The 17,427-nt window shown below is 48.2% G+C and overlaps 1 protein-coding gene across 1 annotated transcript in view; it reads left to right on the top strand.

The window, feature by feature from the left end:
• Window positions 1–903: 903 nt before the first annotated feature.
• The window catches only part of LOC147727656 (N-acetylneuraminate-9-phosphate synthase-like), a 208,303-nt gene continuing 191,779 nt past the window's right edge, over window positions 904–17,427 (top strand). Inside the window, exon 1 of the mRNA XM_086961666.1 lies at window positions 904–1,309. Within this exon, the coding sequence (XP_086817792.1) occupies window positions 1,178–1,309 (132 nt within the window). The 5' untranslated portion in view covers window positions 904–1,177. The remainder of the gene's footprint in view (window positions 1,310–17,427) is intronic.

The following is a 17,427-nucleotide window of genomic DNA, read 5'->3' as shown; positions in this document are numbered from 1 at the left end:
GCGATTCAACATCCATTAGGGGTAACAAGTGCTATATGAATGCAAATCTTTCTTCCCCTTTTATCCCTCCGCTATCCTTCTCATTCCAAGTAACTGACTAATATCCACCACTGAAATTACTTCATATTTCACCATATTAATTCACCACTAATCCTTTGTAGGCTTCCTGAATAGCGTGCGTCAACAAGCGCTACATAAATACAAACCTTTGTCCTCCTCTATCCTGGTATCATTCCAAATCCAAATAACCGACTAACCTATTCATCACTTAAAATGTACTTGCATGTTTCACTATACTAATTAAACACTAATCCTCTATGGGTTCTGGAGTAGCGTACTACTCGGCGAAAAAGCGCTTCGACGCCTCGTCAGGGGTTGTAAGCGCTATATAAGTGCAATTACAATACAATATTTAAAAATATAGATGATGTCGAACTGCTTAGACTGATACGCTGCTAATTTTTTTTAAAAAAACATTACTTATTATAGAGATTTTTTTATTTAAAAACTATCCAACATGAAGCTGCTTATACCGTTTTGAAGTTAGGTTCCCGATTAAATTAAATTCGCCAAAAGAGTTAAACAAAAAGTCACAAATATACATTTCGAAAATGTTGAATTATTCAAGCAGTGTAACTAATATAATGTGAAAGCGCAGGATGATTTGTACAGTTGCCACGCAAGTATTCGAGAGTAGGTGGAAGTAAACTGACACCCAGTGGTAACTGTTACAGCCTAGGGGCGCGGCGAATGAGTTGATATGGGTGGTAGTGCCACCTCTGCTTTTCTCTTCCTCCTCATACAGTGAGTCATGCCCTCGACTCTGTCTGCCCGCCCCCTCTTTCTTCCTAACCTTGCCATTGGCTGTGCTGCCGCCGACGGGGAAGGAACGGACTCTGCAGCAAATAGAATCAATGGTTCCTAGATGGTGACACCGCCGCTAACCTCGGAGAGAGGCGTGCAGCGCAAGTCCCCGGCTTTCCTCCTCGGTGCTGGCGCTTGATTGGCTGCGGAGCGATTACGCAGCTTTGTCCCTTGTCAGGTTGCCCCGTGGGCGACACCGCCCCCTCTGCTCTCCTCCGTGGAAGATCCTTGGCTGGCAGTCACGCCCGGGACTCAGACTGCTCACGGCTACTGTAGAACCAACAACCCACGGGCTCTACACACAGCTCCAGCCATGCCTCTGGAGTTCCAGCTGTGCCCGGGCCGTGCCATCGGCGGCGACCACCCCTGCTTCATCATTGCCGAAATTGGGCAGAACCACCAGGGGGACCTGCAGATCGCCAAGAACATGATTAAGATGGTGAAGGTGAGGGGGTGTGGTGGGAGGCTAGGAGAGGACTACTTGGGGATCTTGGAAGGAAATAGGAGTTCTGTGGGCGCTCCTTGGTATGGGCCACGTAATGACGAGGAGACCTATAGCGCGGTAAAGCTGATGGAGCAAACTCGCATAAAATAAGAATAAAAATGGAATTTAGGGAGAGCCTGGTTTCGATGTAGAATAAGGAAGGGGAGGGATTTCGAGTGTAAGAAGCGAAGGAAAGGGGGGGGGGGTCATGTTTAATGCAAGCTATGCATGTTAGTTACCAGTCTCTGGTTTTAGCCCTAGACTGATGTGGGCATGCCCGACCCTCTGGAGATCTCTTCTGCATCACCCCTTCAGCACAGCCCTCTGTCGTTGCTAGAGCGCTGCCACCCACTCTGTTCTCGCCGCAGCCCACGCTCACGCCTCGCCGGTGCATCGCTGCCGCATCGAGCCTGTGCGTGGGGGCCCACGGGCTGCATCCGCACTGCAGAGGGCGAGCCAGGGTAGATCCGGCTGCAGCCACTCCTGTGTGGACACTGCCCCTATTTCGGGCGCCTGCTGGTAGCAACTCAAATTGGAATCTTGTGCCAACGTGACGCTTGTAAAAACAATAAGTATTTTTCTTACGCCTTCTCCCCTTTACGTTTCCAGCTTTCGTCCGGTAGGGAAGGCGTGTTAAAATGCAGCAGCGTGCTGCTTTATGTTCGAGGAAGTCTTTATCTCCATATTATCAGAAGTAGGTTATTATTACACAGCCTCATCTAGGTCAGTCACTTATTGCCCAAATCATCCACATTATATATGACGCAGCTGTCATGCTTCACCTGTCATTCCCCTTAATCATCAACGACCCTCATATTTCAACACACCATGCGGTAGGTAGAGATTCACGCCCTTCCATCGCTCAACGTATGGCCGTTACTTACCACTTCCACTGGTTCGTAAAATTGGCAATCCCCCTTGCAAGCCTTGCTGTGTCTCTTCGCACGAAATCACTGAGCCACCCATCCGAACCTTCACTGGTTTAGTCTTATTCTTGGTATCACAAAACTGCTTGGTTTTGTCACGTGTGTTCTTGACTTTTACCATTAACTAGGTACACATTGAACAATTCCAATAAAAGTGTAGTTTATTCTTCCATCCAGTGGAGCAGTACCGAATGTGATCCCAGCCTGCACTATAGCCACTCCCTGCGCAGCCCTCCACTAAGGAACCCACAAACATTACCAACAACTTTCCATTCCTAACATTCCGCATCCTCCAAGCCACTACATGGTCCATGGACGTCAGCTAGGGTTTGCACATGTGTTCTCTTTCTTCTGCCCCTGTACCTGTTTTAGGGGCATGAAGGCAGTGGCAGAAACAGTGTTCTGGATTCCATGAGTCACATTTGATTGACATTCCGTGTCCTGGCTCAAGTCTTTATAGAACATAACAGAAAGTCGAGGGGCTAAGGGCATCCCAAGGGATAAACCCCTTCCTGTTTTTGGTGGACAAAATGATTGTTAAATCAAATACATTGTGTTAGAAACGGGACCCTGGCCGGCCAAGACTCGCGTCGAGGTCAGTCAGGGATCACCACTTCTAAAGTCAGGGCAGGGGAGTCACACACCAAGGCAACCCCCACTCGCCCTCTAGGTAGCGTGGCGCGAGCAGTCTAGGCTAAACTTGGAGGCGGTATGAGTTAAGTATTTGCGCACGCACCCCAGCAACAACACTCAAGGCCCACCACAAAGAAAGGACTCCACACAAGGCTATATATCAAAAATAACCTTTGTATTTATAGAAAACAAAACACATTAGATAACACAAACTTTACAATGTGCCAGGGGCACGGGCAGAATTTACAAGGGGAATTATGTACAGGACAGGGCCACATGGACCACTGTCAGGGGTAGGCACTTGTTAGATAATAATACTGGTAGATATACACTTATGTCGTAAACATAGAATGAGTAGCACCAAAATTATAAATGCAACACACATCCAGTAGTCACTGGAAAAGTAAGGACCTCCTACGCAACCCTAACACACTGTAGGTAAATCACGCAGGTAACTAGGACCTAAGGACGGAATACCAACACCTAAGCAGTTCACTCTTAGCAAAGGGAAGGAAACCTAAACATAAACTGAAACATCACTAATCCTCTATGCAGGTCACATTTAGCAAAAGGAGATAACCATAAGAATACCTAATCAGGTCACTTTTAGAAAAGGTAAGCAGAATCAACATTTCACTGTGCAGGTCACATTTAGTACAGTGGATAAACCTAAACAATCCTCTATGCAGGTCACATTTAGCAAAAAGGGGATAACCATAAGACTACCTAATCAGGTCACTTTTAGAAAAGGCACAGGTTAGAACACATGCGCAAGAATCACATCATCAAGTACATTACAATGCGCAGGGTGCACATAGCACAACACTCAAAAAGGGTCCCTCAGGACAACTGGCCTCGAAAGGGGCGGAATGCCCTGAGTCTCAGTGTCAGGGAAGCTGCGCAGGCAGCACAGCACACAAACCTAAACGTGGCAACTGTCCACTAAGTGCTGGACAGTTGTTAAACACAGATGCACAACGTTGGAGCCAGGAGGGCTCAAGAACAAGGGGCAAGGAGCCTCTCAGGGGCTCACAAGCAAAATGCGCAAATCTAGAGCTCCGCGCTCTAAATCAATGAAAATGCCCCCAGAGCCTCTCTCAGGGCTCTAACTCGATGTGGGCGTGGAGAGCCTCGGGGCTCAACAAGCAACTGGCGCCTCAGAGCCACGGGGCTCTACAATAACTACTGGGCGGGAGCCTCTCAGGGCTCGTGAAACTTAAATTGCCCCCAGGAGCCTCGGGGCTCCTAAACAGCTACAAGCGCGAGGTCACGCTATGGGGGAGGGGCGGACACCGGCAATGTGTCCCGCGGCCCCTCTCCCTCCTTTCAGGCACTCACCGGACGTCTCGCTGCTGGAGCAGCGCGGGGCTCCTCACCTCACTCGGGAGCCTCGCAAACACGGGAGCAGACGTCCTCGGTCTCCCGCCTGGCCTCGTCTCGACTTCTTCCCGCCTGACTTCCGCCGGGGCCGCCAATGGCAGCGCGGCCCTGGGGGTCAGAAGGCGGGACTTCCGGGTCGCGGAAGGCAGCGGCCCGGCAACAGCTTTCGGGGCTCCTGGGCTGCGGCGGTGATTCCTTGGCAATGCCGGGTGGGCACCGGCTCGTAATCAATTAAAACAACACGGGGCCATGCCGGGTGGCACCGGCCTTCAAAATAAAAGATAAAGCGAGGTGGCACTCGCTACGCCAGAAATCGGCGAAATCGGCAATTCAGCTGCAATGCCGGGTGGGCACCGGCAAGGTCAATACAGCGCTCCCAAGCGCTCAGGGGCACAGGAGAAGCGCGCTCAGCGCTAGAAATGTCAGCAAAGCACTATGGGGCGCTGGGCCACCAGGGAAGCGCTCCTAGCGCTACAAATCAACATCAGGGTGCCTCCAGGCACAGGGAAGCTCCAGCAGGGTCTGGAGGCAGGCAGAGGGGCAAGGCAGGGCCAGAGCCAGCACACTGGGTCTCCAGGCAGGGAGACAGCCAAGTGGCGGTCCTCTTGGCCCCAGCAGCAGCAACAGCCTCCTCTGGCAAGGATCCTAGGCAGAACCAAGAACAGGACAAATTGTATGGGGACACAGCCCCTTCTTATACTGTAAATTCCTTTGTCTCATGGTGCAGGGTGGGGGAGAAACCAGTTGCAGCTGGTTCTGAAGTACTCTGTTTACCCCAACCACCCTCTCTATTCACTGGCAGGGCTAGGGCCATCAGTCGCACTACAGGGGGTGGAGCCAGCATTGTCCGGGGAAAGTCCAGGCCCAGCAGGGACCAAGTGCACTCCTCCCAAGCCATCAAGCATGCTGATCTCACACTCACCACCGGGCAGACCCATCCAGCCTTCCTGGAGCCAGGCTCACCAGCCAGCTCCAGCCAATCACACTGCAGACATATTTTACAGTAATATGCCAAGTCCCAGAAATTGCATTTCTACACATGCCACACTCACGCAACATACATCATTGCGAAGCATTCATTCCCACGAACACGCACATACCAAATTCGAGCATGCACTCCCCACACATCAGGAATTACTAGGGACACAGACATTCCCCATGCATCCCTATGGGAGAGCAGGCCAGCCTCACTACATGCACGCACTTTACTCTGGGACACAGAGAAAAAGTGCGCACAGACCAGAAAATCATCCACGCATATCACAGATTAAAAGCAAAAAGATTAGGGGTGAACCTGCCTTAAGGGCCAAGTCCAACACAACCCCCTACCAGCCAAAACGCAGGGCAGACCAATCACCACCGTGATGGACTTACCTGCTTGGGGCGATAAAACACGGACGCGGGCCCGCAACTGCAGGGACACCCTCCTGTTTTACGCCACTGTGAACCCCTAGGGTTCTTTCTAAAGCTACTGTAGGGACTCACTGGATTACCCCACTGGTACTCTCCAGCTGCCCTCGGCGAGGACCAGGCCCTAGGCCACCCAGGTGCCACTGGTTCCTGCCAACTCACCAAGTGGGGGGTAGTAACCCCTGGCACATAACAGCCATGCTCCACTCTTCCTGTCTGCAAGACAGGGCTAGACTGCCACTGGTTCTCCAGCCTAGGGTCTACAACCTTAGGTGGACCAGGAGTCTCAGGGAAGGCTCTCCTCCCCTTACCTCTTCTCCTAGGGTTCCTCCGCCTCCTGCGAGGGGTACCCTCTAAACACCATTCTCCCAACCTAGGGTTTAACCCCTCAGGTGGTACCGGGGTCAGAGGTGGGCTCTCCCACCCTCTGCACCCCCTTCCAGAGTCCTGCTCCCTCCCAACCGGGGCGGTACCTCTGGAGAAAGAACTGGTCAGGATACTGGTTACAGTACTCCCACCCTTCAGGTCAGGCAAACCCTGAACCTGGACCTCCAACCTCCGGTCTAGAACCTTTGGTGGAATCACTGCCTGGCACTCCAGGACTTCTGAGGACTCACAGGTCACTCCCAAATCACTCATCTCACTGGACTTCTGTACTCTCCCCACTGGAGCAGGACTGCCAGACTCCACAACTACAGAAGCTCCGCTCACAGATGCTCCAGGTCCTCCACACACTAGAAGATCTCCCTCAAGTGGACTGACAGGTAAGCATAGGTCCCCACCCTGGTGTTCCCTAAAGAAACCATCCAGGCTCTGAGGCAGGGCTTCGGGCATCTGGGGACTCTCGGTCTCACACTCACTTCCGCTCCACTGAGACAGACAGCAAGCCCCTACACCCTCCTCACTATACTGAGACCTAGCTGGGCTACTCTCACCCTCCTCCACCACGCTGGGTTGGAGAAAACCTGACCCACTATTATTGGAATCACTCACTAGCGGTGCTAAGGAACCTCTTGCACTCTCCCATCGGTCTGCTTCCTCTGCAAGCTCACATGCACTAAATGATCCAAACTTCAACAGGTGCTGGCGCAACTCTGGCACACAATAACTGAGCAGGTGCTCTGTGACAACCATGCAAAACAATCCGCCAGACTTGTCGTTCACGTGAGCCTTTTCCCAATCAAACAGTGCTCCACAACACTCATCCTCAAAGTCTTCCCAAGACTGATGAGGCAGTTTCCTAAGTCTCCTGAACTTCAACCCAAACTCTTCTGCGGGGGAAACAGGCAACATACTCGGGGAACTGGGAGTGGGACTGTCTACACCAACACTTAAAAAGCTGCCACCACTGGACTCCACCCTCCCTGGGGAATCCAGACAATTACACATGCACTCAGGGGGTAACCTACTCTCTTGGGCTACCTTCTCCCTGAACAAGGCCCTCTCAGCCTCTAGCTTGGCAAGCTCCCACCTGAGCTGTTCCATCGCTAGCTGATGTTCCCTCTCTTTCTTCCTATCCAACCACTCCTCTGGGGACAGGGAAAGGGACGGGGCGCTGGTACTGACACTAGACCCAGCAAGGGACTCCCTATCTATGGGGTCATCACTCTCTGCTGACATCCATCCACTGTCATCACCATCCAACTCACATTCATCAACAGAATCTTCAGGGCTCCCCACAGACTCACCACCCTCATGGCGTGCGGCCCGGGCCCTATCTCTCTCTCTGTGCTCGAGATCCCACTGATCCTTTTGCCACTGGATCAGGCTGTCCCTAAGCTGGGACTGAGTAACCAACTCACTCACCTCTATGCCTCCCTTTTCGCAGAATCTGACCAGCTCTAACCTACTGTATCTAAACAGACTACAGAGATCAAAAACTGGCTCCATTTTGACGGACGTTCTCGGGAAAAGTTTGACACAGGGAACCTGGGGGTCTGAGCTAAACAGGAGATTACAATTAGCACAATTCAGCAAGATTCCTATCTCAGAGAACTTGCACTCCACCGTCCAGCGTAACACACCCTCATTCACACACAACCCTCCCCTCGGACTGGTAAGGCAGTTTCTACCACCCCTGATTCTCTCAACCTGACCACTAGTGACACAGGTACCAAACTCTGGGAGCAGGGCGGGGAACAAGGTACTGGACAAAATACAAAATGCCACCTTTCAGGAGAAGCCAAACTGAACTTCACCTAAAAAACAATAATCCCCAAAATGCGGTTATCTAAAATGTAGAGCTTTGAAGTGTGGCCTGTCGCCACTGTGGTACAGCGCAAACACAAATTCTTATCCCACCGCTGCCACCAATGTTAGAAACGGGACCCTGGCCGGCCAAGACTCGCGTCGAGGTCAGTCAGGGATCACCACTTCTAAAGTCAGGGCAGGGGAGTCGCACACCAAGGCAACCCCCACTCGCCCTCTAGGTAGCGTGGCGCGAGCAGTCTAGGCTAAACTTGGAGGCGGTATGAGTTAAGTATTTGCGCACGCACCCCAGCAACAACACCCAAGGCCCACCACAAAGAAAGGACTCCACACAAGGCTATATATCAAAAATAACCTTTGTATTTATAGAAAACAAAACACATTAGATAACACAAACTTTACAATGTGCCAGGGGCACGGGCAGAATTTACAAGGGGAATTATGTACAGGACAGGGCCACATGGACCACTGTCAGGGGTAGGCACTTGTTAGATAATAATACTGGTAGATATACACTTATGTCGTAAACATAGAATGAGTAGCACCAAAATTATAAATGCAACACACATCCAGTAGTCACTGGAAAAGTAAGGACCTCCTACGCAACCCTAACACACTGTAGGTAAATCACGCAGGTAACTAGGACCTAAGGACGGAATACCAACACCTAAGCAGTTCACTCTTAGCAAAGGGAAGGAAACCTAAACATAAACTGAAACATCACTAATCCTCTATGCAGGTCACATTTAGCAAAAGGAGATAACCATAAGAATACCTAATCAGGTCACTTTTAGAAAAGGTAAGCAGAATCAACATTTCACTGTGCAGGTCACATTTAGTACAGTGGATAAACCTAAACAATCCTCTATGCAGGTCACATTTAGCAAAAAGGGGATAACCATAAGACTACCTAATCAGGTCACTTTTAGAAAAGGCACAGGTTAGAACACATGCGCAAGAATCACATCATCAAGTACATTACAATGCGCAGGGTGCACATAGCACAACACTCAAAAAGGGTCCCTCAGGCCAACTGGCCTCGAAAGGGGCGGAATGCCCTGAGTCTCAGTGTCAGGGAAGCTGCGCAGGCAGCACAGCACACAAACCTAAACGTGGCAACTGTCCACTAAGTGCTGGACAGTTGTTAAACACAGATGCACAACGTTGGAGCCAGGAGGGCTCAAGAACAAGGGGCAAGGAGCCTCTCAGGGGCTCACAAGCAAAATGCGCAAATCTAGAGCTCCGCGCTCTAAATCAATGAAAATGCCCCCAGAGCCTCTCTCAGGGCTCTAACTCGATGTGGGCGTGGAGAGCCTCGGGGCTCAACAAGCAACTGGCGCCCCAGAGCCACGGGGCTCTACAATAACTACTGGGCGGGAGCCTCTCAGGGCTCGTGAAACTTAAATTGCCCCCAGGAGCCTCGGGGCTCCTAAACAGCTACAAGCGCGAGGTCGCGCTATGGGGGAGGGGCGGACACCGGCAATGTGTCCCGCGGCCCCTCTCCCTCCTTTCAGGCACTCACCGGACGTCTCGCTGCTGGAGCAGCGCGGGGCTCCTCACCTCACTCGGGAGCCTCGCAAACACGGGAGCAGACGTCCTCGGTCTCCCGCCTGGCCTCGTCTCGACTTCTTCCCGCCTGACTTCCGCCGGGGCCGCCAATGGCAGCGCGGCCCTGGGGGTCAGGAGGCGGGACTTCCGGGTCGCGGAAGGCAGCGGCCCGGCAACAGCTTTCGGGGCTCCTGGGCTGCGGCGGTGATTCCTTGGCAATGCCGGGTGGGCACCGGCTCGTAATCAATTAAAACAACACGGGCCATGCCGGGTGGCACCGGCCTTCAAAATAAAAGATAAAGCGAGGTGGCACTCGCTACGCCAGAAATCGGCGAAATCGGCAATTCAGCTGCAATGCCGGGTGGGCACCGGCAAGGTCAATACAGCGCTCCCAAGCGCTCAGGGGCACAGGAGAAGCGCGCTCAGCGCTAGAAATGTCAGCAAAGCACTATGGGGCGCTGGGCCACCAGGGAAGCGCTCCTAGCGCTACAAATCAACATCAGGGTGCCTCCAGGCACAGGGAAGCTCCAGCAGGGTCTGGAGGCAGGCAGAGGGGCAAGGCAGGGCCAGAGCCAGCACACTGGGTCTCCAGGCAGGGAGACAGCCAAGTGGCGGTCCTCTTGGCCCCAGCAGCAGCAACAGCCTCCTCTGGCAAGGATCCTAGGCAGAACCAAGAACAGGACAAATTGTATGGGGACACAGCCCCTTCTTATACTGTAAATTCCTTTGTCTCGTGGTGCAGGGTGGAAGAGAAACCAGTTGCAGCTGGTTCTGAAGTACTCTGTTTACCCCAACCACCCTCTCTATTCACTGGCAGGGCTAGGGCCATCAGTCGCACTACAGGGGGTGGAGCCAGCATTGTCCGGGGAAAGTCCAGGCCCAGCAGGGACCAAGTGCACTCCTCCCAAGCCATCAAGCATGCTGATCTCACACTCACCACCGGGCAGACCCATCCAGCCTTCCCGGAGCCAGGCTCACCAGCCAGCTCCAGCCAATCACACTGCAGACATATTTTACAGTAATATGCCAAGTCCCAGAAATGGCATTTCTACACATGCCACACTCACGCAACATACATCATTGCGAAGCATTCATTCCCACGAACACGCACATACCAAATTCGAGCATGCACTCCCCACACATCAGGAATTACTAGGGACACAGACATTCCCCATGCATCCCTATGGGAGAGCAGGCCAGCCTCACTACATGCACGCACTTTACTTTGGGACACAGAGAAAAAGTGCGCACAGACCAGAAAATCATCCACGCATATCACAGATTAAAAGCAAAAAGATTAGGGGTGAACCTGCCTTAAGGGCCAAGTCCAACACATTGGTATTGTCCACTCGTTTTGGAAGAGAAGTGCATATATTCGTATGAAAAGATAAGATTTTCATCCTATAGATAACACCACATTTTCCATAACCTCAAAATTGTTTCCGCACAGTGGTGACTTATGGACAGGAAATAGTTGTAATTCATATTTTTAATTCAATGCCCTTCATAACTTATGATGGGTGACGGATTGTGACATCTTCATTTGTGACCAATAAAAAAGGTGTAGAGGTTTTATTTTTTAAGATAAAAAAACTTGCAAGATTACACCTGTCACTTCTTGAGATGTCTTACTAACCCCTTTACTGTTGGGATTCCTGAAGACTTTCGAGATGAAGTGTTCAAGACATAATAAACCAAACCCCACAATAGTCTTTAAATTGGCCATGGTACTCGAAGTCCATATTTCAAACTTTTTACAGTGACTCACCTGGAGGCTAATCTTTCAGTTTCTTTGATGGTTAACCTTCACAGCCGTCCTGAATTCCCTCGAGCCAAGAACAACCTTTTAATGGTTCAGCAGACTGCCTAATATCCAGTTGTTTGATATGATAATCATTGTACTTTGCTTCAAGCATTCGGATGTCTCTGGGGTTTGTTTGGCACTGTATAAGTGATTGGTGATTTAGGCTTAGATAAAACTAATCTTCTGAGGCTTAAACATAGCCATCCATTTTCAAGGTTCCATGCCTTTCCAAACAATTTCAGTGATACCAAGGGTTATCCTGCCCTAAACCCCTCAACACCCCTGTATTTGCTGCTGAGGGACTAGTTAGGGTGTATACACCCTATGTGAATGGCATACTGCATAGAAACTGAAGAGGGCATGCATACTAGAGTAACTTTCCGGCAGTCTGGGACAGCTGTTGGATTTAGTTGCATGTAAGAGGGCATAACTTGGGTAATATTAACCAATACTTTTGAGTATGGTGGAGAGCTTTTCCTCCATCTGCCACACTGGCAGAGGGAAATATATAGAGCGACTTTTAGCAAATCAAAACAAAGGGGTGTGTTGAAAGAGAGAGCATCGGGCATTCCAAAGGCGTTTAAAGACTTATGAGTACCATGGGAAGGACTGGAGAAAGTTGGCTAGCAGGTTATTCTGAGGGGTATCTGGATGAACATCCGAGCGTATTAGCTATGTATGGTTACATTGACTTGTCAATGTAAATGAATGCACTTCCAGGTACTGTTGTTTCTTAGTCTGTAATAGGACATGAATCAGTTAGAAACGGATATTTCTTCAGGATTGGTATTCCAGTAATACATGTCTAAGCAGCCTGTTAGTGGGCTACCGTGTGGGACAGATCATTCTAGATTGTCCCTTCAGGCATTAGACATGACCCCTTTTGACTAAGAAGCAGGCTGCAGTGTGGCACTTCGACTAGGTTAGCAAATTCCTTAATCCTGAACTGCAATAGCATTAGAATGCCCGAAAGAGCCTTAAATAAGGAAGGCAAAATATAGGGAAGTAAATTTATATAGTCTGGGGTTTTTTGTCCAGCACTTGCAAATTGGGGAAACAATCTGTTTCTAATTAATGTTTCAGACTTAAATTTAATTTAATTCACCAAGTAATTCCACTATTTGATGTGTCAATGCCATGTCTCATATAATTGGCCAAAAAGGATTAATTATCTGAACTAAATCTCATATGTGTTTCGGGGTTTACTCCTTCTTCCAGGGGAACAGCCACTGTTTTCAACACGTCCTACAAGATTTGAAAAAATGTTCAGAGCACCACAAAATAAAGACATTATCAAGGTCCGTGGCTCTAGTGGGTCCTTTCAATTGTGTTCAGCAGCATGCCACAAAAAGTACATAGAGACAAAAGTATGGTTCCACATTGTTTATTGCCAATGTCCAATTAAGCAACAGCCGACAAATTAAGCAACAGCCGACACGTGTTTCGTTGTAAGACGACTTTTTCAAGGCTTATGATAGATAGTTATGAAGAATCATGAAAGCGCAGTATACGGTGTGTTCCTTAGTGGTAGTCCCACAGTCAAAGTGTGTCGTAGGTGAACACAAGTTTAAAAAAACATAAGCATCTGATCTCCGAGGAAGAGTATGAAATGTACAACCAGGACCTTGATAAGTTGCTAGCACTTGGAGTCCGCAGGAATACGTCCGCCTCAATGTGCGGTTGTCCATGCGTTCTACAAGATTAACAACCTAAATTTCATTACGTCTCATTAAAATCAAACCTTTAGAAAATGATTTTTACAAGAATCAGAATCTTTGGCTACCAGAATATAAATCTGAAAACTCATAAGCAGCTTTTGTGTGCCACATTATGTTCTTCTATTTCCAAGCATCCGAATTCTTGAACTTCTTTTCCTTTGCTTCAATCACGAGGTATAGCATAATGGAAATTCCTACTGCTTGGAAAGCAAAATTTTTTTAATGCTTTCCTATTAAGTTTATACATTGAGACATATTTGGAGTGCTTCCCGCTGGATTTTATGTTTCAAAATATTATTTGCATACTTTGGCTTGTGTCTGTCCAATATCCTTTCATAGGTGAATTATATCACATTAACACCAGGGCTGTTGTTTTCATTATCCAAATAATGTAGTTCATCAAACCCCAAGGTAACATCTTTATCAGCAGTTGCTTTGATGGCAACTAGTTCATGCAAACTAATTCTCGTTGTAGCAGTTTCATATTCATATTGTCTCCACATCAGAGGCGCAACTAGATAAAAATGTTGTGGGGAGGCCTAATTCTTCCAGCAGGGGCTCTAAGAAGGGGTGAAAATACAACAAAGCCTCGTTAGCAAGTAAATCGTCTTTTAAAGACCTGTGAAGTACTCTGGTGCGGCTGCAATGAGACGGGCGCCAGTGTGGGAAGCTTTCTCAGCCCGGGCAGACACCACACACGATGAGGGAGGCTGAAGCCTTTTGAGCCCAATGGGCGTTGCGCGCCTGCCCCACGTACGCCTGGTTCTGTTTGTTCACAGATCTGATGTAGGATGCGCTATCTGCCAATGTTCAATCTATGTGTCAAGCAAGATTTGATGTAATGGTGGAGCTGTGGATCAGTGACATCTTTGTCTTAAATTTTCTTGCAGTCCTCCGACATAGCATTTGGAGCAGGGGGACTCTATTATGTATGATACATACGTAGATTCACAAGTTGCATACATTCGAGTTGGAATAAGCTGACCTATTAACAGGCATTGAATGTTTGGCCCATTTTAACATACCGTGACAGTGGACACAGTTTGAAATAAGTTGTTTTCCTTATCTTTTTACTCATTGCCTGTGTCTTTCCCAATGCAGCTCTGCTTTTATCAGCTAGTCTTTCAAATTGCGCCCTCTATTATAGCATGTAAGTGGACTTTTTTTCACAATATCTTGTCATGCGTGATGCTAGTGTAACATATTCCACTATTTATGTACAATTCTTCTTTTTTATTGAAGTATGCAGAGTATGGTATGGTTATCTTTAGTTTATGGCTTAGTTTTTTTTGTCGTGATTTAAATGCTTTTTGATTGTCAGCTTTGAAATAAGCTGTTGTGCCTCATTTACTGTTTATTCACCGTAACCTTTTTTAAAAAATTTCTTATTACCTCGCACATACAAATCTGGATTGTATGTAGTCATTTATTTTCTTCATATCTGACTGCTTAGCAAATACGCTTTCAGAGATTTGGGGGTACAACCTCTGTGTCGTTATTATTTTCTAAGTACAACCACGACCATGCCCTTTTCATGTCACTATCTTTATTTCTCTTCTTGGTACCTTTGTGGTGTTCCCCACATGCATAATCCTCTTCTCTCAGTTCTTGGTCCCTATAGGCTTACTCAGGTTCTGTGTTTTACCAGAGTCCTACTGCCCCTCAACCTATAGGTTCCGTGGTCATCTTGTGTCTTTGAGGCGTACCATCTTCTCCATAAGGCCTACGCCACTAGTAGCATGCATTTTTGCACAACTGTGTTTATGTACAGCGATATTCTGCTGTATCATCCCTAGCCTTGCTTTTGTCTGCTTGGCATCAACCTCTTTCCAAAAGTCAGTTACTTTTTTCTCTAATTGGTCCACTCCGGTTTCAAAGGCTGCTAGCCACATAGCACCTTTGTTGGATTTCTCCTGTATTTTCTCCTCAGAGGTTAGAAGGGCCATCTCTCCTTTCAGTTTTCCCCTCTTCATCGGCTTGTCCTTCTACACCAGTTAGGAGCCTCTTTTAACCACATCGATGCTGATGACGGAACCGCTCCGTCATCAGCCACGGTGGCGCTGTGCTGATGACGGAGCGGTTCCGTCATGGTCCGCCCGACGCGCCTGCGCGGCGCTGATTTCGCGCCTGCACAGCGTGTTCTATTGAGCGGGTGGGGCCATGACGGAACCGCTCCGTCATGAGCACAGCTCACCCGAGGCTGGTGACGGAGCGGTTCCGTCACCAGCGTGTGAGCGCCGCGCGGCCCCCGCCCCCTTAGCGCTGCGGCGGAATAGCCGCCGCAGCGAAGGAGTTAAAAAAAAAAATGTCCTGGGGGTGGAGGTGCTCCTCTAATCTATTTCAGTATGCACATCAGGTCCCCCCTGAGTTGATCCTTATGCGTCATCCCCATGTCTTTATTATTCAGCAGGATTTCATCGATATTGTGCGCTTCCACGCAGTGCATTCTAGAACACTGCTGGAGTGTGTTCTCTAGGACCAGATTGGGAACTTCTCTAAGCATCAGGCCCTCTTTCGATGAATGTGCGGGTGCGGGTACCGCTAAAATCTTACACCCGAAAGAAACTTCAATAGCACGCCTATGGGTGGGTGGATCAGGGACGGAGTTAATACGCAATTTCATGAAGCAATGGGTTCCAAGAGAAGGTGCAAATTGGACTAGCAAAAATAGTCAATTAAGAAAAGAGTGAATCAATAAGTGAGTTCTCTGTCGGAATAAATAACACAAGGATTTTATTACAAAAATTGAAAGTACAATCCAGAACAGTAAAATGCAGAAACTTCGAGGCTATAGACAAAATTATTTGCCATAAAGGCTATCTGTTCAAAAATATGAGGATCTGAGGCAATGCTATGTTCTAATTGTGCTGCAAAATAGTCCGTAATCGAACAGCAGCCTTGGTAGAATCCAACAAATTTGAGGTTTTGTATAGGAATTATTCTCATAGAACAGGATCGAAAGTGCAGTCTCATGATAGTGTGAGTAAAAGAATACCTTTTTCAGCAAATCATGACCGAATTTTAGAGCGTCATACAGTGGTACGACTGTAAGCGCCCACCCACCACTGAATATTTGTTCACTCTCCTCTGACATAACGTTATTTAGCGATGTCAGAACAAGTTGGTTACTAAAACAGTGACCCATTATGAATGAATGTAAATGCTGCCTGCAAGCAGAAGGACCTTGAAGAAAGATACAGTGCTGAACCCATGCTTGAGAGCTTTCTTTAAGAACAGTGTCTGTAGAAAATAAACATAACTTTGACTGTGTGCAACAGAAATAACAAGCAGTGAATGTGACATCCATTTTACTTAAGATGGCTTTGAGGCCCAGTTAGCATTAACCAAGAAAATTAACTTGCACAGATGGCTTCAAGGGCAATAGCATTATATAATTGTACTGGCGAATTTCAGTGTATTCATATTCCTAAACGTTGTTAATAATTCACAAATAATATAAAATCCACAAAAAACATTGGCAAATGTCCTAGTGGCCTTGTGGCTTAAGACCCTTCACCCACCTCTAGAGTAAGGATGGATAAGTATGTATGTGTCCTGTCAAAAAGTGTGATGGCTCTCTCTGCAAGCCTCAAAAACCAGGCCTCTGCTCCGTTTAAAGCGGGACCCTTAAAGATGCCAAATTCAGCAGTAGCCACTTGTCTTCACAAGTACTGCTCTTCCCTACTTGCAATTCATTTGTCCGGTTCCCTGAAGGATGTCGGCAGCGATCTTCTTTAGTATACATAAGAGTCTAGAATAAGTTTAGGCCAATTCTAGATTGGGCTGCAGATAGCGTAGTTACTTCTGTCTTCTTCATGTTCTCTTGAGCAACAGTGGTGGGTTACTACCACCAGTCATGGGGCAATCGATGGATGGACTATCACAGGAACATTTCCAGCAAATTTATCAGTCGTATAATTCAGTTGATCCTGCAACATACTGCACATGTTCTGCTAGAATAGATAATACAGATCTCGTCCTAGGATGCTTAGTCTGCCATCAACCAGTCATAACTGGAGCTACTGTTAGCCCACATCCACTGTATTTCAAAATACCGAGTTCAAAATAGATAGGAAAGGAGCAGCTGACTTTAGGGAGCATGCAGCATCTTGCCTTGTTCGACCCCAGTGCATTCAGTCAGCATCTAGTAGCAAGCGGTCTTTTAACATAGGTCTGTTTGGCACATAGCTTGCTACCTCCAATTAGCCTCTCTGCTCTCTGTACTGCATAAGTGGAAGCTATGGAGCAGCCCATCACCGGATCCACCCACACGTGTCGCTGGTTAAAATAACCCCAAGCCCCTCAACCTCCAATGTCACTGGTTCTTCATCCACAGCTGGCATATACCATCAGAATACTAACCCAGGACAGGAACTGTAGAGTGCAGAGAGAAGCAACCTAATGCCATGAGACAACTTAGCCAATCTCGGACTAAAACAACTTGTTGATACC

The sequence above is a fragment of the Lissotriton vulgaris genome, chromosome 3_1, assembly GCF_964263255.1.
Source record: "Lissotriton vulgaris chromosome 3_1, aLisVul1.2, whole genome shotgun sequence".
Taxonomy (NCBI): Eukaryota; Metazoa; Chordata; class Amphibia; order Caudata; family Salamandridae; genus Lissotriton; species Lissotriton vulgaris.
This window is presented reverse-complemented; position numbering and strand designations above follow the sequence as displayed.